A 23,410-nucleotide genomic window follows, 5' to 3' on the forward strand; every position below is an offset into this window, starting at 1 on the left:
ATATGCAAAGTAACTAGTAACTAAAGTTTTCAAATAATTGTGTATTTATATATATTTGCATCTGAGATGTAGTGGAGTAAAAGTATTGGAAATTGGAAATACTCCAGTAAAGTAAAAAATCCTCAAAAGTGTACTAAAAAAAAAGTACAGTAATTGAGTAAATGTACTTAGTTACTTTACACCACTTAGTTCTTCCATTGTGTTCAGAGCCGCGTTATTGCTGACTTGGAGTGTGACAACGGTAATTTCAAAGCTTTTTAGGCAGCGGTCTCTATTCTGTGTCACATGCCACCGCGGTGGAAAAGCTCTATTACGTAGTGTGACACGATGACAGAGACGAAGAGATGATCCAGAAAGCTGAAATGATAACACGACCTCCTTTATCACAGCCAGTGTGACAGCCTGAGTCACATGGGGTGAATAATGACAGAAAGATGGAGCCCTCACACTGGACCAGAATGGATAGGAGGTAGAGAGAGAAAGGGGGAGATGACAGGAAGATGGATGGTGGTGCTCTATTTGCACACGCTTTTACTAATAACTGTCAGAATCAAATGTGTTTTGGAGACTAATTTCTGACTCTCAACACACAGTAATATGCCGTATGCACAGGTTTAACCATTTTTCAAACTTTTTCAAAATGCTCAAAATTCTTTAAAAATAAATTGGCCGTCTACAAGCTCCCAACCCTTCTCTATATTTGTCGAAGAGTTTAGAAGATTTTCACCTAAAATGACGTGTCCAAAATAGGGACGTCAGGGTTACTCAATTGAATCCTAGTGTGCCTATTCTGGATAATTCCTTTTAACAGGACGTTCATGAAAGTCCTTGCGGGCTTGTTTCCAATGAGGGCCTGTGAGCAATTAGGGGTTAAGAGTCTTGCTCAGGGACAAATGTCGTTTCATCGACACATATGCTGGCGTGGCCTGGAATCGTACCTGTGGCAACCAGGGCCTCTGGCTCCCTAGGCGGGCTCACTAACCACTCAGCTATGGCCGCCCCTGGAGCCAACATTTGGAAAAAATTGCCGATCTACACGCTCGCATTGAGCTTGTAGATCAGCTATTTTTGGCCAAGAGCTTTGTTGTAGAGTGAGGGGAAAGTATTAGACCTAGTAGAGCCCCAGGGGGCCCAGCTTAACTAAGTATAGGTTTACCAAGAAAGGTAAATTGACAATGCTAATGCTACTTTTTTCATAATTGTACTGTACTCCTATTCTCTTAATTCATACGTGCAGATACTGAGCATGCATGAACAGAGTGCTTTCTCTGTGGCCCTGAGGCGAAGCTACTGGAAAATTTGAAATGCACACAGTGGAAAAAATATTTTCAGCTCCCTGTCAAAGAATCGTTATAGTGTTTGATGTTAGAGCTATTAACCTATCCCGACCGCATGAAGCTGTGTTCATTGAAAGATGGAAACAGTGCTGAAATACTTGACTCAAATAAATCATAACCACAATTCCTTGAGTGGAATGTTATTCAAACAGGGCTAGGGGCATTTAAGAAAGACTGTGAGAGTGTCTCACGATAGTGTCCCCAATACTCCATATACAATAACCATTCATGTTAATGTTAACGACAACATCTTATGACGATCCAAACCTAAATACTTAATTTATTCCATATTCAGACATATCATAATAATTATCAATCAAACTTATGAATTAACTTAAACGTATCAAAACCTTATCTTACCAAACGTAAGTTAATAAGTAATCAAACTGAAATAAAATACTTTTTATAGGGTGGAGAATAAACCACTTTTACAGTAACATGTAATTTAAAATAATAATTTTCTCTTGAAAAAGCAAAACCTTTTCAGTTATCACATTAATTTGTTATCATGTTTGGGAATGGCTACTTTAGTCCACAATAACAAAGTTAGCATTAGTTGAGCATGGTATAAAGCCTTGAATGAATACTGTATGTTTCACTGCAACGCTATGCAGTAGTACTTGACTGTGCCACTCATATGACAAAATGAAATATGCCCAGAAGTAGGAGCTGGGGGATTTAGGAAAAAGAAAGAGAAGAAGTGAAAAACGATTCCACCAAAAGTAAAAGTGCACACTTATACAGATGTGAAACAACAATGTGAGTCCGTTTGTGAAGGTTCAGGTTTGAAGGTTCAGGAAATGTGGTTCTCTATATGCTGAGCGAGCACATGTTGGTGAAAGAGTGGGGGCTAGCACGGGCCACCCTCACTGAAGGTTTTCCATCGTGGTGAGTCCTCAGACAGACACCACATCCAAAGAGACGGTTCTACTGTTTATGGAGACGACGAAGCAGCTATACCGCCATCCTACTGTTAAACTTAGACATTTCACACAGAAAACAACAACACTGTGCCGACTGTTACACTCGCACAGATGAATCCTGTGTCTTTGATTGATTAACCCATTAAGACCGGGAAAGCATCTGTCCTTTTCAGAGTGCCGTGCTATGAGCTTGTAGATCTGCTATATTTGAAAAATCGTGAAAATGTATGCAAATCTTTGAATATGTATTTTTCAAAGTGAACAATTGTAACTAAAATCTTTGCTTCTGGGGGATTCTACAAATGTCTTCTAAATCCTAACAGTTTTTTGAAAAAACGTATGTTGCTATAATCAGTGGTTCTCAAACTGTTTCATGTCAAGGAGCCCCAAAATTATATGTATTTGGCCACGGACCCCCATCTCAAAATATGTTGTTCCAGGGACCCCCCAGAAGCAAAGATTTTAGTAAAACAATGTTTTCAAAAATATATATATTCAAAAATGTCACGATTTTTCAAAAATAGCAGATCTACAAGCTCATAGCGCAGCACTCGGTGCCGTGCTATGAGCTTGTAGATCTGCTATTTTTGAATAGCCAACATATAAAATAGTGGTTACACAGATACGTTCCCGGTCTAAAAGGGTTAAAAGATTACATGCGTAGTTGCCCTGTAGCGTTTGTTTCCGCATGTAATTACTGTTGTACAAATTTGTACTATATCAGAATAATTGATTCAATGATTCAATTGAACTTGCATGGTGTCAGCAGCGTGTACAACGGATGTGTTTTAACTCCATCCATCTTCAGCAAAAAACTCAGCTTGACAGTAGTGACAGGCCTGGAGATGGATGTCTTCCTCGGTCCAATCCAAAGCCTCTTTATCTTGGGAAAGAATGCCTCTCTTTAGCTTTTGAATTGCGTGCCAGTTCTGGAAGCCAATGTTTGTCAGCAGCTGAACGTAGTGGGACCCAGTGTCTTGGCTACTGTCACTTCACTAGTAGTATCCATCTTAACTCTGGCAATGTAAAACACTAACGTGTAAAGTTTGGTTTCATTGGGGAGGACGTGCTTTTATATACTGACAAGTCACAGCGGGAAATGTTAACAATCACAGTCTCTTAAGTGAGAACACAGGGTCATCTAGGACACATGAAAACTTCAATTCAGAGACGGATCTGTAAATAATTCGTAGGGATTTAACCTGCTTCAACTCCCCAATGATGGATTGTACTCCATCAGATGGAGTCAGGTAATTTCTCAGTTCATGCTACTATTATCTTGTTGCAACTTTCTTTGAACCAGGTCTAATGAGAATAAAACACAGATGGAACCCAACCAGGGGCGCCGATTTATGTCCACCCTATTGGGTGCGTAACGCGCGTGCATGCGCGGCCAGTGCGGCCAGTGCGTGCGCGCGGTTAATTCGGTTAATTTGGTACAAGAAATGTACTCCATGAAGTGAAGATGTCAGAGGTTTTTCTTTTTCTTTTTTTTGTGATGAGTTTGTGATGGGTGCTCGTCATTTCCCTTGGGTGCTTTAGCCCCGAGGCACCCAAAGTATCGGTGCCCTTGAACCCAACTAATTACTATACACATATCTGATTCTCTGAATGCAGACATTAATAGATCCAACAAATGTGTGCTCTCCTTCATGTCACCTATACTAGTCTCGCTGGTACTGCTGCTCGCGTGTTTGCCTGGCTCTCCTTTTTCTCGCTACATTTTCCAGCAGCCTTTTGGAAGTCTCACTGTCACGAGGCGCAATAAAGGTTGTCGGCTGGGAGCTGAAGGGACTAATTCGTGTGTGAGGTTTTACAGCCTGTCACATTTTATTTTTCATTTTATTTCACTGCTCTATACTGACTCCTTCTGTGGTTGACATGCAATAGATCACAGACTCCTGTCTCTCCTCTCCTGTGGATACAGTGTCCACAGAGGCACCGTTAGAGAGGAGATGACAATGTCTTTGATAATCACCCTAATCCCCACAGATCCCATGGAGCCCTGGCTTGCTTTGGGGAGAGGCCTCAACAGCAAACAGCCCCTCTGTGCTTTGGCTGAATTACAGCCTCAGTAACACATCAATGTTATACCATTACCTATGCTACCGTATTTCACTGGGTTCCGCTCAGTGCTGCTTCATTGGAGGAGAATGCTACGGTCGCCTATGGTATGAAATTGATTACATTTTCTGTCAAAGAAAAATAATGCTACTAAGTAGTCATCATGTGTAGACTGCAAGTTGGATCGTCGTGTACGTGCACACACACTCATTTTAACCCTTTTAAGACCTGAGGCCGATTCTACAAATGTCTTCTAAATCCCAACAGTATTCTGCAAAACGTATGTTTCTATATCAGTGGTGCTCAAACTTTTTCCATGTCAAGGACCCCCAAAATTATATGTATTTGGCCACGGACCCCTATCTCAAAACATTTTGTTCCAGGGACCCCCCAGAAGCAAAGATTTGAGTTAAAAGTGTTCGCTTTAAAATAATATATATTCAAAGATTTTCACACATTTTCACGATTTTTCAAAAATAGCAGATCTACAAGTTCATAGCGCGGCACTCGGTGCCGCGCTATGAACTTGTATATCTGCTATTTTTGAATAGCCAAAGTGTAAAATAATGCTTTTTAGCTCAAATAAAAAAAGTGACACTGATGCGTTCCAGGTCTAAATGGGTTAACTCATTGGCCGCCATTATCGCATTAACGCGATCTAATAAATAGCGCGCTTGGCCGCCAGGATCGCATTAATGCGATCTAACGTCTTTATTGATCTTTATGCTCTGATCACGCTATTCTGTTATGAATCAGGCTAAGTTTCGGGTTCCACTTACTTCAACCACCACTGCATCCGGTTCCATGACTTGGGTTCCGTTTTCGGTTTTACATTTTTCCCCCCAGTCATTTTCGACCATAATAGGGAAACAAACGGTTTTTCACACGCTATGAAAAGCGATCGGAGACCTCCCCTCCTATAATCTATGGTCTGGGTGACGAACAGTCATCCCCGTTGTGTATCACAAAGTAATTTTCGCCGATAACAGAATCTGAGACATTTCACTTCCGGTTCATGTGTTTCACTGTGTGAGTGGGTCTGGGAGGGGGCGAGTGTGATCGAGAGGCGATCAAGCTTGGTATGTGCTGCTCTCTGGTGGTGGAACGATCAAAACGATTCAAGTGTCAAGGTAGACTTTCTAGATGTGAATTAAATAACAAAATAACGAAACAAAAAAACACGAAAATCGCTGGCAAGGGCTGCTATGAACGAGGTTTTAACTCTGGCAGTCAATGAGTTAAAAAGTCAGCAGAGGCTGGCTATTGTCTGGAGACATAGCACATTCACACACCAAATGATTTGAGTGGACTGTAAAAGTTTATGTGGTGTGCTAAAAAGGATTCCAAATGCTTTTTTTTATTACTGGAAGGAATTTTTCTAGATGCTGAGTTAGGTTAAAGGTTAGGTTAGTAATACCTCAGCTGTGTTCTCTCGTCTGCCGTAGTTGGGTTTATGGGTTAGCATTATATGGATGGCGTTTGTAACTCTATCAAGCATGAACAAGCATGAAATCTGATTATCGCGACACAATAGAAGAAAGACATGAGCTGTACATGTTTTATTGCAACATAATTGTGATACATGATAGATTTTGTTACATTATATTACAAATATCTTTTATGTACAGACACAATGTGTTGGATCTATTGACATCAACAAACCAATATATTTATACAGTACATACACTGCTTGATTCATACAAGCAAATGAATAGGCCTACCTGTTAAAACAACAAAAGATTTTAAAAGCCCATTTAAGACATGACTGTGAAGGTACTGCAGTTCTATAAAGGTTTTGTAGTTGATCAATCATTGAGTTCATAAGGATTCTTGGATCTTTTGCTTGTCCAAATATCATATCCAAAGATCAGTCAGCAATCAGTTGTTGAAAGTAATGAGATTATGAAGAGAAAAATAATGCAAATGTTGTTATACCAGGTATGGGAAAACGACAGTGCTTTATGTATGTTATAGATGAAAGTGCTATGAAGAACACTGGCCTGTTTATCACCGGCATCACACTTCAAGAATACTGTTATTGTTCCTTTCTTTATACCATGGCCACATGATAGTAATCAATTCTGGCAGGCCGGAGGGTGTGCAATATTTATTTTCCGATAACCGCAGAGCTTTGATGTAGCGGCCTCATCACCATTCTAAATCAATATGCATAATAAAAACGATACTGTTTGAACAGTTATTTAAGCTAACACAAGCATTGCATTCAACATAACGTTTAACCAGTTTGGGGAACATAAAAGTGTGTGTGTGTGTGTGTGTGTGTGTGTGTGTGTGTGTGTGTGTGTGTGTGTGTGTGTGTGTGTGTGTGTGTGTGTGTGTGTGTGTGTGTGTGTGTGTGTGTGTGTGTGTGTGTGTCGGCTGACTCAACTCAAGTTGTTTCTATTTATACAGCGACTATTTGTTACTATGGTAAAGTCTATTCCAAGGTTGATGAAGACGCCAACGCAGAGTTTCTATTTATATTGTGATTTCCCCCAAAACATGAATAAACACTTCTCATATTTTAATTGTAGGTCAGTGGCCATGGTATGAGTGGGACAATCAACTCTGAGCCATGTGGCTATTGAAACATAAAAATGAGTGTACAAATTGGTTCTATTTGTACACTCAGAATTACAGACCTGTAAGGGTCCATTTGGAAGCCCCTCAAGGAACCCTGAGAACCACTTTGAGAACCACTGCTCCACACCATGCATTAGTCTTTAATAACTACATGGCTCCTCATTGACTATCCCTTGCATAAGTTAAAACACCCGCAATTTACTTTAAATGAAATTAAAAGCTAGCCAATGGATACTGTTTCCTGTGTCATCTGCATGTTATTGCGTTATTAAAAAAACTGTATATGCTACAATATACTGAATGATTTCTACCTCAAAGCTACTCTGCTGAATTACTGTAATGTGTTCATTTTCTTTTATATTGAATGATGTTCAAGGTTCTTATCTCTTATGCGTCATCAAGGGAAAACCCTGTCCATATCAAGTCAACATAGCAGGTTTCTCATCCCAAACGCCAGGTTACGTAGCACCGGATCAAAGGCAGTGTACCGGACACATCTCCTGAGCAATTGGCACATTGCTATATTGTGTCTAGCATTTAAAAAAAAGCATAATAGTAAGGCCCGCTGAAATCAGATACACATATTCGTAGGGGCTTTATCGGGAGGTACAGTACCAGAGTTCAGTTCAGTTCGCGAATAGTTCAGCATGACGCTTTGATATTGCACTTTCAACATCTCCTCTTCCTCTTTGTGAACTGGCTCTTTTTTTTTAAAGGTGCCACTCCATGAAACAAAATGGATTCTAGGCACTACAAAAAAAGGATTTTGAGTAGTGACAGGCAGCGGCATATAAGTGTCTTTTTTTCTGATGCCTTAGTGGAAGGTATTTGGGTTTGGACGGATCATCATAGTGACTTTCTTCAGAGAGTAGGCGCCGCCTCGGAACTCGGCCCAGTAGACTCCATCCTGGTAGCGGCTGCGGTAGTGTCCTCCTCTGTACCAGACTCCGTTCAGGTTAGAATGGGCGCAGGAGTTGTACCACCAACCTCCCTTCTGGTAGTGGGCGCAGTTACCTGAGAAGAGGAAAATAGTTAATACCACAAGACCACAACGCATTGTATCGCGACTCAATTAGCTTCTTTTGCTAAATAGGGCTTAAAGGGATATTTCACTTTCAAAAAAACTTTGGGTCATTTTATCATCTACTCAGGCTTTTGTGAGCCCCCAGATCATTTTTAAGTTGCTTGATTTAGTATTTAGATATATGATATTCATTTTATCAGACACAGTTTTCTGAAAAACGTATGTTTCTATATCAGTGGTGCTCAAAATTTTTCATGTCGAGGACCCCCAAAATTATATGTATTTGGCCGCACACCCCCATCTAAAAAAAATTCATGTCGAGGACCCCCAAAATTATATGTATTTGGCCGCACACCCCCATCTCAAAATAAATGTTTTGTTCCAGGGACCCCCAGAAGAAAAAAGTTCGCTTTAAACTATATATATTCAAAGATTTGCACATATTTTCACGTTTTTTCAAAAATAGTAGATCTACAAGCTCTATGAGCTTGTATATCTGCTATTTTTGAATAGCCAAATTGTAAAATAATGCTTTTTAGCTCAAATCAAAAAATGACACAGATGCGTTCCAGGTCTTAATGGCTTAATAGTTAAAAACATAGGTATACAGTACATACAGACACACAGTCTGCTCTTGGAATCATAATACATCATAATAAGAGGTATAATGATCACAATACACTAGGTTGATGCTTGTTTGCTTACTTTATCTCTGTGAGAAATGTATGTTTTCCTGGCATACATCATACATCATTCATTGTTAAATTCACCCAGTGGACCACTTTCACAGGTAAACATTGCGTTTTATTTGGGTGTTTCTGCGTGCCAGCATGACGTCAACCACAGTTAACTGTCCATGCTCGCACGCAGCAACACCTAAATGAAATATAATCGCAATTCATGTTATTACCTTCAGCTGTGTTTACCCCGTCAAACTGTCAGCCGTGAAACGGGTTTATTGAGAAAGTATGTGTAGTCAACATCATTCATAATTCCCACCTGTGTACACGTCATGGTCTCTGTCCAAAGTCGTGAACTGTTTGCCGTTGTGCCAGGTGAGGGAGTCTCCAGCGTTGCCGTGGTAACGGCCCACCCTCAGCTTGTAGAAGTCGGTCTCGGCCTCCACCCTGAAGCTGGCGTACTCGGCGAACACCTTCCTGCCGGACCAGTCCTCCAGTGTGACCAGTAGCTTGTAGTTATTCTGGTTGGTCAGCCAGTAGATATTCTCCAGGCCCAGCCAGTATTCACCATCGATATTGCCAAAACCTTGCTGTGAGGGGAAGAGAGATGAGAGACAACATTGTCAGCAAAACGGAGTCATGTTTTCAGAGTTCTTTCTTTAATGGCTTGGAAACTGTTGGTTTCGGTGTCGTGGGGGTAATTCAGGGTCATGCCTCGCAAGTTTGGGAGGTAATTGTAGATTTAGTTCTTCTACGGTGTTGGTTATTATCAGGGAATATTATAGCAAATGGACCATGTGTCTGGTTTATGGTGAGCATTGTGTGCCCAGGTTTCCACTATTATCCTGTTATGTGAAGCAATGCTGCCTGCAGTGTGTCTAGTGGAGGGATCAGAAACACTGTAAGCACGGTTTGTCCCGCTTTAGCGTTTCTGACACAGCTCTGCTTATATGTTGGTATATGGCATCCATTACTCTCGGCACATGCTTCGAATCATGCGAAGGCCCTCTTGTGTGAGAGAACAAATGTTATTCGGTATCCCTGGTGGTTTAGGGTTTAATGTTAAGGTCCCTGGAAAGATCCGTTCTATTGACCCTTGTCAAGGATTTAATCAGAGCTTGTGTAAATTGTTAGCTTGAGATCTATTATACCTCATTGAACTGTTTCACCTTGTTCGAGCGCCCCACAATGAAGAATTACCCTTCCATCTGGTAACAGTCTCTCTTTAAAGCTGGCCAGTGGCCCACAGACCTGCTTGTTTGGAGTTCCGTCGCTATGACACGTCATTTCTGTGCCACGCATGCTCCAAAAGTAACATTTGTCATGAGTGTCAAATCAACTATTGATAGATTTGTTTCCGAAATGGCAGGCTGTCCCTCTGACATATTTTTCTCATGAGCGCTTGTCCTGCACGAACTATAAATTCACAACGGCCGGTATTGGATGTTATGAGTCATATAAGGCCAGTGATTGACTGGAGCGGAGCCTTAGCAGGTAACAAATCAGGCACTCTCAAATCCTCGGCAATTACCAACTCATGATTCACTCACATCTGGTTAGAGTCAACACAACACACGTGAGCCATGCACACACACAAGTCCCCGTTCAAACTATGAGGTCTTTGATTTGGCGTCTGCATGCGCACCTTGTACGTCTCCCAGTTCCTGAAGAAGTTGACGGAGCCGTCTAGCCTCCTCTGAATCACGGTCCAGCCACCTGGGTCGTGCCTCTGGTCGCACCAGACCTGCATGAGCCGGTTGGCGTTCTCCGGCTTCACCAGGTACATGGTGCTGGCTGTGTGGCCGTCGTCCAGGGCGGCCAGACAGTCCTTAAATGGACCTGTGAAGCACAATAGGTGCGTTAGAGTTGTGAAAACAATTCAATTGAATTCATTACCCCCTCACACCATTACAGAATATCAGAATATATGGCGAAAGCGCTGCACAGAAAGAGTTATTATTCTGACATAGGGAATCACATTTTTTTCAGCAGGGAAAGGCTCTCAGTTGTTAATCCATTAAGACCTGAGGCCAAATGTCTTCTAAATCCTAACATTGTTTTTTGTAAAACACTTATGTTGCTTTATCAGTTTGCTATATCTGTGGTTCTTAAACTTTTTCATGTCATGGACCACCCAAAATTATATGTATTTGGCCGCGGACCCCCATCTCAAAATATGTTGTTCCAGGGACCCCGAGAAGCAAAGATTTGAGTTATACACATGCTTGCTTTAAAAAACAAGACCAGGAGACCTGGTTCTGCCAGACCCAGAATGAAGTCTGGGTCTGGCAGCTTTTCTTAATTACATACTTGTGACATATAATAATAATGATGTCATGAATAGTTTGTGACGAAAGGGGACGAAAAGGGGACAGACTTTTGAATGGCTGGGGCCGGAGGACAAAGTGACAGACTTTTTTTTGGCTGGGGCCGGAGGACAAAGTGACCATGCCCATGTATGGACGAAACAGGTACAAAGCCTCATGTAAGCCCGACCCCTTGGGTCTGGCAAATATATATATATTCAAAGATTTTCACACATTTTCACGACTTTTAAAAAAATAGCAGATCTACAAGCTCGTAGCGCGGCACTCGGTGCCGCGCTCTGAGCTTGTAGATCTGCTATTTTTTGAATAGCCCAAAGTATAAAATAATGGTTAAAGTGGTTAAAATCTAAAATGACAGATGCTTTCCCGGTCTTTCCCGGTCAGATGCTTTCCCAGTTTCATGATTTAAAAGAAATAGCAGCTATGAGCTTGTATATCTGCTATTTTTTGATTAGCCCATAGTATAAAATAATGGTTTAAAGTGGTTGAAATGTAAAATGACAGATGGCTTTCCCGGTCTAAACGGGTTAAAGGGTGAAATTGACTTTGGCTGTTGCTCTCACAAGGGAAATGGTTGCAGGCCGTGCGGCCAAGAGCAACACTGGCATGTGGGCAAGGCATGAGTCATGTGACTCAATGATGAAACAGTAGCACAAGCAACAGATCACCAGGTGATTTCTCCTCAGCGAGGGGACAGTGGTGTAAAGTTACTAAGCACATTTACTCAAGTACTGTACTTAAGGGCAATTTTGAGGTGCTTTTACTTTACTGGAGTATTTCCAATTTTCAGTACTTTTACTTCTACTCCACTACATCTCAAAGGCAAATATTGTACTTTTACTCCACTACAATTATTAGAAGACTTTAGTTACTAGTTACTTTGTAGATTTAGATTAATATTACAAAACATACATTAACCACTTCAACCCTATATACATTTTGTAGATCTGCTATTTGAAAATAGCAGATCTACAAGCTCATTGTGAGCTTGTAGATCTGCTATTTTCACAATTTTTTTATACATTTGAAAACTTGTGAAATGGGACATTCTGCATGATGAGTACTTTTACTTTTAGTACTTTAAGTTCATTTTGATACCAATACTTTTGTACTTTTACTCAAGTAAATATAGAATTTTACTTGTAACAGAGTACTTCCACATTGCAGTATTGATACTTTTACTGAAGTAAAGTACTTTTTCCACCACTGGTGACGGATGTACAGCATGGCTGTTGTTTTTTCCTTGTTTAACTGAACTGGGCTCGCGCTCAAATAAAACATGCTATTATTTCTTTTGGGGGGTGAATTGCTGTTTTGATCAGGTCAATTTGTTGGAAATTATCTCAGGCATGTTATACTTAACTTGAAACTGAATATGCTTCATTATCAGTGGGGAGTGCACTGTTTCAGTTGTCAGAATATGCTTCCCTGGGCCATACGTCATTGTGTTGAATAGAGAAAGTGGGATTTCTTGGGTTTATATTCGTTTAAGAAAATGCTTGATAAATCCTCGCCTTTATATTACATCACCAGTGTGTGGTAGCATTTAGAGGTCACGTTTGTGAACGGAAAAGTACATGTAATGTCTGTCTAATGTCTAATGCCCGGATTATACTGGGTTGCACGCCTTGTCACACACCGAAAAGAGACGGTTAACAAGCTCGCAACACAATGTAGACATGTAGTACGCCTAGTAGTGACCTTGGTGATCTGCTATTTCTCTGTGTGCGACACCACCATACAACTAAGTATAAATCACCCTTAAGCTCGAAGAAAAGAAAATGACTCAGTGGTGTCTGACCTCTTGACTCCATTTGCATCTGTTTTATGACTTAAACTGGAGGAAAACGGATCTGAATGGAAACACTGACCACAGCCATAGTCTAAGAAGGATTGTGTTTAACATTGTTATGCTGGGTAAGATTTATTGAGGTTTGTGTTAGATTCTGCACATGTTCTCTCGGGTTTTCTCCCTCCAAACCATACCGTATCAGTGAGAACAGTTGGCATGTTGCCCGTGTGCCATTTCTTTTCCTACCGTTAAAGATCCCAAGTCGTCTGATATGGGAAAGAATTTGCTCTAATGGGGCGACTGGCTCCCCTGCTCCAATTGGCTGTGAATTTTGTGTTTAAAGTGTCTAACCTCTCTGAGATTTCACACCTGTTTGCTTTGCCAACTGGCCCGTTTACAAAGTGCCCAAACACAATGGACACAGAACAGATATGTTAAGGTTCACATGAAGAAGGAGTGACGCCGGTTGCATCTAAAGTGTGTGTGTGTGTGTGTGTGAGCGGGACATGGAAAAAGAGAGAGAGAAGTGAAAGCTGGAGTGCGAAAGAAAGTGGAGGATAGAGTGCGTGTGTGTGTGCATGTGCGTGTGAGAGTGTGTGTGCGTGTGTGAGAGAGACAGAGAAAGGAAGGCCATTGATAAAAGTGGCATTTTGGAAGGCAGGGATGAACAATTCCTACTACTGTCATACTGTATACAATGATATGAAAAAGGCACAACATGTCAAATTACAGACCGCTGAATCTATTTTCCGCTCATAAATTAGGGATGAAGTGAGTGGCAAACAGTTCATGTTTGTTTTTGTCCTGCAAAGTTTTCTGGAAGGTATCCATCTCTCTGTGTAGAACAGACACGAGCCAGCCCAGTGCCGCCCTGCCCTGTTCTGCCTGATAAAGTCTGCAGCTTCGGTGGAACATCTGACTGATTCTTGCCTGTGGTGAAACTGGAACAAATGACATCACACTGACTCTATCTCTATCTGTCCGTACTTCACCCCCCCTCCCTTTTGCTTTCTCGCCTGTCTAGTGCACTCCCTTTCCCCGTTTCCCGTCTCTCTCTCTCTCTCTCTCTCTCTCGCTCATTCACACCCCCCCCTCCTCCTCCTCCTCCTCCTCCTCTCTCTCCTTTCCTAATTGTAAAGGACTTTTTCCCCTTCATGTTTAAGTAACTTTCGGGGTGTAAGTCGCACAGCCGTGGTCAGGAAATTGCTTACGTCCCTTCACACATTACAAACAAAGGGCAGTGTTCGCATGCAGCAGTGAGAACAGCAAGTGGTAGGACGAAAATGTCAATGGAAAACACTTAAAAGTAGTGCTATGGGCACACTGGGATTTATCCTTGTTAGTTTGCCCTCTTTTTCCCTTCAACATGAGACCAAAGGAAGGCCTTCTGAAAAACAAACCAGGGCAGCAAATAAAAAGACCATTTAGGGTCCATTTAAAAACTCTCCCTTTTAGTAGCATATATGCTTAGGAAACCCATGGGCTCGGCTTCAACTATCTACAGAGACACACACGATGTGTTTGCCCTTTCACTATGCTTTGAATTGTGGTTTCTATCAAGGCCTTTTAGAATTATATGCATCTCAAAGGCGTCTAGACAACAGCATCTCTGTTCTGCCTGAGAGCCCTTTTGTTGAGGAATGCGTGGGAATTATTATTTAAGCTGACAATGGTGTGAAGAATGGACACTTGGTGTTGTCTGTTGTCTTGTGATTAATGATTAGGCGTTCCAGTGGGGACATACACAGATATAGAAATCTACCCACTTATCCACAGAGTGACACACGCACGCACACACACACACGCACAGTACACACACAGTACACACACACACACACACACACACACACACACACACACACACACACACACACACACACACACACACACACACACACACACACACACACACACACACACACACACACAATTCTGAATAACCCCTTATTGAGTTCGGGTCAGGTTTGTCTCTAAACTGTGGAACCATTGGCGTGTAAGCCTGTATATGAATTTATGAGTGGACTATGTCTGCCTTTGTTTGTCTTTGTATTTGTATGTTATTTTATGTTTCTATGGACCATGTGTCCTTAGTAATAAAGTTTGATTTGATTGACACACGCACACACACGCACACGCACACGCACACACTTGTTTTCAGTCGCTGTTTGTTTGCTGTTTGTTGGTCGAGATTTCATCGGAAATGACCAGTTCTGCTTTTTCCACAAGGAACTTTTACAACAAATTCCCTTTGTTAGTGAAGAAAGGACCCTTTTCATACATGTGACACTGGAAGACTCACCAGACGGCTTGTTGGTGGTGGAGGGGCCGTGCGTCCCGCCGGGCAACGTGGGCATGGTGGGAAGGGCCGGCGGTATCGACTTCTGGTCGCTCTGGATCTCGTTGGTGATGTGATCTCGGTTGTTGACGCGCGGCATGACGGGAGGCTGGTAGGGCCTGTTCATCGGCGGCGATATCGGAGGGGGCTGCGGTCGCGGCCTGGGCTGGGGAACGGGGACGGGCCGGGGAGCGGGTCGACTCTGACACTGCTCCTCCAGCAGCGCGATGAGGGCAGACTGGTTGGTGGCCAGGGAGGCCAGGTGCTGGTACTTGTGCTCCAGGTCCTTGTATCGACTGGTCAACTGCTGCATCTCGGAGGTTTGGTTAAGGATCCGGTTCTCCATCTGAGCCAGCTCCAGGGCATTGTCCCTCTTCCTGATGATCTCGTGCAGCAGCTGCATGTACAGCTGGGTGACCCTGGAGTTCATGTTGCGGCTCTCCTTCCTCAGCAGCTTCACCTCGTTGACGATACCTCCGTCCACCTCCACCAGCTGCTGCAATGTCTGAATCTGCCTCTTCTGCTTCTGCAGCTCCCCGTTGAGCAGCTCCAGCTCCTGCTTGTTGACCCGGTTCTCCGGCTGGCCCTCGGGCTCCTTGGAGTTGACGCAGATGGCCCCGGTCACTTTTTGCTGGGGCACGATAAAGGTGTAGGAACACTTGTCCTGTGGCATCTCGGGCGGAGCGCGTTTGGTCCTCCCCGCGTATAGAAACTCTCGCTCCAGGCCATCCTCGCTGCTCTCGAACTCCTGGACCTTCCCCTGGGCACCGGCCTGGTCCTTGGCGGGGTCCGTCTGAGACTGCTCGACCCCAGAGACTAGTCCATGTGTTAGAAGCAGGCCCAGCAGAATCACCGAAGGGAGCGCCATCAGCTTTGGGTAAAACTCACCAATGCCTGGGAGACAGGGAATGGAATAGAGACAAGAAAAATATATTTTGTGTTATAAAGACAAGAGTGTGCCACCACAGCTTGTTGAGAGACTGACCACATGCAGTAGTAGTTGACGACTGACGAGTCATTATGACTTGCAGTTGGCACCTAGAAAAAGTGCACGTTAAGCAGGCCTGGTGGACATGGGGTTTTCAGTGCAAAAGCCTCACGGAACCAGATTTCCTTGCTCTGTCTGCCAGCCAGAGAGCATCAATGGAGTTCTTTACAGCCTGTCTGATTGAGACCAGAAACAGGCTGTCCCTCAGGATGCCCTGTTCGCCGTGTCTATTACTCGACAGAAGCAGGCAGGCACACGGCTCAGGGAGTTTTCAGTCTGCCCAGGGAAGCCCTATTCATTACATATCCCAACCAGGGGAAGGCTGCAGGTCATTAGAGATTTCACAAAATATAGGCCACCAGAAAGGATTAAGAAGGTGGAATGAAACTGTATACACGTCCCCCGCTGAGTGCACCAATGGATGCTGTGCCTTTGAATTATGTAATATATAGGCTACTGAGTTATATAAATATGTAATTTATAAATTAAACATGTAATTGTTGATACGTGGGTTATGTATAATTACTGAAATAATAAAATGACACAAAAGTATTCCGATAAGATGCTTCGTCTAACTTATTGTGGACTTTTGGCCTTCACCGATGGTTTGGGTAAATTCTCCTTCTGTCATCAAAGGTGTTCAATAGGGACTGTTTGAAAGATACTAATCCTCCTTAACGATGTGCCGATCTCTCCAGTGGCTGCTTTTAAGCTACAATGCTGTCAAGGGAGAAGTGTTTAGCTTTAGTTAGGCGTCCTGGCTCAGGTTCTCCTTGGGTGACTGCCACTGCGAGGCCTTGACACACATGAAAACACTCCTATCTTCTCCTCTCCACAGGCCGGGACATCTTTGCTTATGGAAAATGTGAGACACACTCGCGCAGATGATGCTATTCGTGGATCTGTTTTAAATATTGATCTTGTTGCATCAGACCTGAACCATAGCCTTTACCAAAAGAGGCAGATGAGTTTGTGTTGACGAGGCAAGCAGTAACAATACAAATGTTCCCCTGTGTCTCTTTTTGTGCACTGCCGTTCCAAGCAGAGTCGAAGCCTGAATGAACCTTTCGCAACTTTACCACCTGGCGTGCAAAGTAAGCGGCCTAATGGGAGTGTTATACAACATAAACCTTATCTGGCTCTGTTTGTTTTCACTGCCAACATGTATGATGATGAGATATGACCATGTTTAGACAACTCTTCCAGAGTACTGTCTCCATCCGCACCTTCAAGGTACAACCTCGTAATTTTCCTCAGGAACGCATTGAAACGAGGTGCTGGGGCTGTTTGTACCCTGAATCCAAAGTGCAGGCATTTTTATTAGAAAAACAAGCGGGGGCCAACATTTGGAAGGTTGATGTGCTGTTATTAGAAGCGTAGGGGGATGCCACTGCTGAGTGCAGTGGAGAATGTGACTCCTGTGTAAGGATAACAAGGCCCTCAAGCCCCTGGGGCTTCTTTAATTGAAAGCTGCTGCATATTGGATTACAGAGGAGTCCTGTGCAACACCTCCCCTCAGCCAGAAGGAGCTTTTCCGATCGGAAAAGCGCTGCGGAGAATGGCACATATTGGCCAGCGTTGGAAGGAGCGTTGTGATCGGTCGGGGATCTCACTTGTGCTCCACTTGCCCCTATACCTCATTGTTATGAGAAAGATAACCGACCGTTTCAAAAAAGCAGGAGGGGAGCAGTGTTTTTTGTCTGGTTACTCTCTGGGCGTGTGGCCAGCACATTAGGTTGGATACATGGAGAAGAGAAATGCGGAGCTCTCCAAGAATATGACCCTTCAAGCCTTTGACCCTGTTCGCTATATTCATCCAGAATAGAATGTGTAAACACATTTTGTTAGTGCGAAGGCTTACTTAGCAATGAAACCCTCACGCCCAGAATGTTGAGTTTAAGGATGGTTCTATCTGAGCAAACATCTAAACCTATCAGATCTTCATCAGAACAGTTACCCACATACAGATTACTACTGCGGCATCAATTTCACTCAAAAAGGCCCGCATTTGGCAGTTCTTTTCCACAGAGGCACCTGTTTTTAAACATATGGGAAGACTTTGTTTTAACTTTACTTAGAAGCCGTCCTCTATCAATGCAGTATCTTTCGTAGCACTAGCCCGAAAAAGTATGACATCACCTCAGCACATGATGATTGAAGAGAACGCAACACCATTATGTTTAACCACAGCACAGATCCCCGGTTGTCAATATGATGGAGAGTGGAATGAAATGGCAGGATTGTCTTACTGTGCTCCGGAATGATGTGACCATATAGATCAAAGTCTAGCAGAAGTCACTAATAATAGCCTATCAGTAAGCCCAAACCAAGCTAACAGTCGGGCTCACGTCTCCTCTCAAGTGCTGATGACTGTATTTGGCCAGCGGCTGCTGTGGTTTTTCTCCCTGGAATATGAGATCTGCTGTCTGAGACACGCAGCCTGTGTGTGTGCGCTACTGCTGGAGGAGTCCCATGCTGGACACGGTGGTTAGCCCAGAGGCTCCTTCCATACGTTCTCCTATACACCTCAAAGCTATTAAGGGGAAATCTTCTACAGCAGTGGTTCTCAGCCTGTGGTCCGGGGACCACCAGTGGTCCTTGGGGGGGGATACCAGGGGTCCCCAGCGAAAATAGTTAACATAGCATCACAATCATTTTAACCACTTAGCTTTGGCTATTCAAAGATAGCAGATCTACAAGTTCATAGCGCGGCACAGAGTGCCACACTATGAGCTTGTAGATCTGCTATTTTTGAAAAATCTTTAAAATGTGTGCATATCTATCTAATCTAATATATATATATTTTTAAAGCAAACCTCCTTTTTAACTCAAATCTTTGCTTCTGGGGGTCCCTGGCACAAAACATTTGCAGATGCATGAAAAAGGTTAAAAACCACTGTTCTACTGTGTGTGTGTGTGTGTGTGTGTGTGCGTGTGCGTGTGCGTGCTTGCTTACGTGAGTGTGAGTGTGCGTGACTGTGCGAGTGTGCTCGGACGCACATATATGGTGCATATCATTCCTGTTTTTTCTGTTAATATGGGCTCCTAATCGCAAAAAAAATGTCCCTCTGTCCCACAGGAGACAGCGTGTCATTAACCTATCCACAGTCTCGCCCCGAGGGGAACAACAGTGAAAAGAGTCCACTCCCAATTTCCACTCACGCTGCCACCACCGCGGCTCATTATTATCATAACATCACTTCGCCGTAACAAGCTGCCATTGACTGACCCAATGGCTCCTGATGATTAACTGGTGTTGAGAAGTGTCACATGAAGTCACGCCCATGAGGACACTTCACAGCACAGAGCAGCGTGACTGTCACTCAATACCATGAGGAAAGGACACTGAGAATAAACTTTTATAGGCAGGTCTTTGAGATGTGCTTTTATTTTAGTTTGTTTTTTTTACTCTATAATTGTTTTCAGGTTGAAATATCTTAAGAGGGCATATACTGCATGCATTTAACGAATCCTCCATGCATTTAAAAGAATTATACTCCAAATAAATCACATGCAACAGGCAAGTGCAAGTGTGTTAGGTCAGCGGTGTCTCTGAACAGCATCGTGCTGCTGCTGTGCCTTTTGCTCATACCGGGCACACGGTAATTAGAAGGAAAGGCAGTCCCGCTCAGTCTAGCCGATGCGTCTCACCCCCAGCCCCTCTCATTTCAGCGTGAGCATGGCATTCCTCACATTCTAGCCACCTCATTAGAGCGAGCTGCCACAGACTCGCATGCAGAGAGAGTCAATGGTTGGTGGCAAACAAAGAGAGACTTGCCGTAATAGACTCAGCAGCAACCCTCCCTCACTTCCAATCGGCCCTCTGCTGTACCTATGCTCCACAAGTCAGATCTGCCCCTGACCCCGATTCAGCACCAATCGTCCCCACTTTCTGACTGAACGCACCATAATCACATCATCATCATCTGGATCAGGGGCTCACGACACGTCCGCTTAACGCCTCATTTGTCAAGCGGCTGAAAAGAACGGAGCGCTTTGCGAAGGCGGCTTTGTGCCGCATGTTCGAATTAGCACCGAACTATGCGGAGAACTGGCAGAGCCCCTTGCACGACACCCAATATGTGTTGGATCAGAGTCAGATTCAATTTGCTCGTGGTAATCTGTGATATTGCATTACCTTGGGGGTGACCTCATTCTTTCCTCAAGCATGTAATCCTTGTAAGCCCCGAAACATGACATTTGAAACGTGATTACGGTAACCTTGTATTGACTTGATTAGACGGTGCAGCGTTTGTTTTGGCTCTCCATGGAAGAGGAGTGATTTACTTCCAAAATGTTCGTTTTTGTTTCCATGCATCATTCTTTCTTGGTGTGTTGTTGCGTGCCCCCACTTGTGATCTCAGTCAGACAGTGAGGCGGGGGGTCTCAGGAACTGTTTCGATAAGCTCCAGTGTTCTACCTCAAAGCCCCCTTATCCAAACAGCACTCTGGCCACAGAAACAAAGCAGGGATTCAAACAAGCGGCTCGCCTGTCCGCAAGAGCCCAGGGGCACATCCTGAAGCCACTCTCTGCTTGACACAGCCATTCTTAAAACCATTTTTTCTTTTCACCCAGAGGGGACTGTGGTTTTCTGTTAACGAGGAAAAACGGTTCTACAGTAATCCCTTGTTTACTGAGACAATTGTTTTATGTCACCACATGAATTTAAAGATTTTCATTGTTGCAAAACCTACAGTATACAGCTTGTACAGTTCCCATTCAATTTCCTATTTGTTCCTAAATTCCTAAGTGTTTTTTTTTTGTGCTGTGTAATCCTTTTTATTGTGCCATGTTTTGTGACAAGCTGAGTGTTTATCACAAGTTAATGACCACTTGGCCTGGAGAGCGTACTCTCCCAGCATCTTCCTGTGTTGAAATGACCCCTCTCTACTTTGTCTCCATTAGAGTCAACTACCTGGTTGAAGTGGCAAGCGTGTAGAAGTGCCCTTTGCCATGTGTAAGTAAATCAATCAAGTTAGTTCATGACTTCTGTAATTAAGATGAGGAGAAGTCCATTTTTAGAAAAGTCTAATGGCATTTTGAAATAATTGCAGAATTGCATTTACTATTAATACGTTAAATATTTCATTTGGTTATTTATTCCGTATCTCCATATTATTATTTTTTAATTTCATCCACACTTAGGTAATGTTTCAAACTTTCACAAATCACCAATACAGCCAAAGTGAATGTCAACAGCCACCTATTGCTTACCAGATAATTGTAGACTGTTGATGAGGCTCCTTCAGTTGCCTTGCCTTGGCAGAGCTGATTGAAGTTTCCCCTGGTAGAAAGTCATCCCAAAATGTGAAAGCTGGTGTCTTGTTGTCCTGCGTCCCCCTTATTACCCGCTCTGTGCGCGTTACTCACTCTTTGTCACCTGAGTCCATTCCGCCAGTGGAGAAGAAGCTCAGGAGGATTAAAAAACAAACAAACTACCTATTATTAAAACACCTTCATTAGATCAGCAGAGAAGCTCAACTTGCTGGAAAGACTTGTAAACATGGAGCAGGATGTAAAAAAAAAAGGAGAAGAAAAAAAGGAAAAGATCCACTTTTGCAAATAAATTGGACAAGATTTATAGAAGCATAATTTCCTGAGTTATAGAGAGAGTCCAGGGTGGATTGTGAGTAGATTGTCACTCTCTGAGGGCTGTATCCATCACTTCTGCCTCATGGCTCAAGAGGCAGTCTCTCTCTGCTGCACTCTCTGCTGCACTCTCTCTCTCTCTCTCTCTCTCTCTCTCTCTCTCTCTCTCTCTGTCTCTCTCTCTCAGAGAGCTTTTTTAAAGTGATGAACAATCCACTGGCACACTGTTTCAGTGGGTAGACAAATTGAGTTGAGGTCCTCCCCCTGTTTTCTTCTGTTTTTAACCCCTGTTTGACCAGTTGGAGAAAAAAAACAAAATCTTATTTAAAGCAACAGGCCTTCTCCTTCTTCTCCTCCCCTCCTCCCCTTGGCACAAAAGAGATCCACAAGCATGAGACATAAGCCTCACTCACACACACACACACACACACACACACACACACACACACACACACACACACACACGCACACACGCACACACCCACCCTACTCGAATTTCCAAGCCCCTGCCCCCACTGTCCATGCACTGGTTTTCCACTGCCACTATTTCTGGCTGGGGCTGGTTATTATGGCAGTGCATGGCAGTGGTGAAGTCACAGTGATAGGATCCTAATTGGCCATGAATGAAAAATGGTCACCCCTGAGGGGAAAAGGTTATAGGCTACACACGTTCTGCAGGAAGGGTTTTGGTGAGGGGATAGTCGACCGTTGATTACAGCCTGGAAGTGAGATGTGTGTCTAGTCTAGTGTGAGACAGGATGTGGCTGGACAGAGAGCAGGGTTCAAGGTTCTTCTTTATTGTTACGTCTTAAGTAAACTTATTTTTGTTTCGGCTTCCTTCAGACATAATGCAGCATAGGTAATCATAGCGAAGTGCAAAACTTGACTCAAGCACTCCTGACTGGATTCTCGAGTGCCCTGGTTCACCGCCTTAGAAGGTAGTTTAAGCCGATGCACTCTGGCAACTACTTCAAACAGCCCAAACGCAGGAATTAAGCCTAATTCATGCCTCATTGTACAACTTTCTTATTGCTCACCAATAATAACTGATTTTCAACTGAAAAAAATACGACATGACGTTTCACCGGAAAGAAATGCTCTTTTGGCAGAGCTGACTGCAGAACGTGACAAACCGTATCACGTTTTTGTTTTTGTTGAAAATCTGTTATTTGCAGCAAGCAATGCATGTAAATAAGGACAGTTGGGCACTAATTTATCCTTCCAGTAGGTTATAGGGCTAGTATCATACCAAACAGACTGCTTAACATGCATAGCCTATCTCAACTCAACTGTATTTGTATAGCCCTTAGTCACTGATGCAGGCTTAAATGAAAACAAAAACATTTCCAGGCACAAGAGGCTACACCAGGAAATCCTTTGTTAAATGTCGTCATGTAAAGCCCACAAAACGTTAGCTTATTTTCTTGTGCGTCACAAAAGTCAAATGTTTTAGGTTTGAATGGAATACATATTTTGGGTTTAATTTTAAAACCATACTAAATAGGAAAAAGCCCCTTGCAAGACATGCAGAAATTAAGTCAATTCCTTGTTACTGTGAATCATTACAGCACCTTCCGCACTCCTCATGTGCCTCTTGAAAAAAAGTGTTGAGTTTACTTGTGTTTGTTATTGCTCACAGATGAAACGTGATGGACACTGTGATAGGGATTTGCAACATGTTGCCGAGACGAGGCAAAGTCATGTGTCACAGTTTGATCAGCTTGCCAAAGCTCTATAAATTACTCCTGCAGGGAATTGGCAGTGACA

General features: G+C 43.2%; 1 protein-coding gene across 1 annotated transcript; it reads right to left on the reverse strand.

Annotated features, from left to right (window-relative positions):
• Positions 1–5,868: 5,868 nt before the first annotated feature.
• On the reverse strand, positions 5,869–21,818 carry angptl2b (angiopoietin-like 2b). Its single transcript, XM_080432859.1, has 5 exons — positions 21,269–21,818; positions 15,030–15,959; positions 10,257–10,450; positions 8,931–9,201; positions 5,869–7,921 (listed from the first exon to the last, which is right to left on the reverse strand). Exons 2-5 carry the CDS (start codon positions 15,931–15,933, stop codon positions 7,722–7,724), a joined length of 1,569 nt encoding a protein of 522 aa, XP_080288985.1. The 5' UTR covers positions 15,934–15,959; positions 21,269–21,818; the 3' UTR covers positions 5,869–7,721.
• Between the last annotated feature and the right edge of the window lie 1,592 nt (positions 21,819–23,410).

The sequence above is a fragment of the Gymnoscopelus braueri genome, assembly GCF_963280865.1.
Source record: "Gymnoscopelus braueri genome assembly, chromosome: 7".
NCBI lineage: Eukaryota > Metazoa > Chordata > Actinopteri > Myctophiformes > Myctophidae > Gymnoscopelus > Gymnoscopelus braueri.

Excerpts from the sequence above, each read along its gene's own strand:
- angptl2b (XM_080432859.1), bottom strand. The coding sequence starts at position 15,933 with ATGGCGCTCCCTTCGGTGATTCTGCTGGGCCTGCTTCTAACACATGGA. Across the intron at positions 9,202-10,256 it reads GGAACTGGGAGACGTACAAG|CAAGGTTTTGGCAATATCGA; the intron begins GTGCGCATGCAG and ends TTCCCCTCACAG. Across the intron at positions 7,922-8,930 it reads AGACCATGACGTGTACACAG|GTAACTGCGCCCACTACCAG; the intron begins GTGGGAATTATG and ends TCCTCTTCTCAG.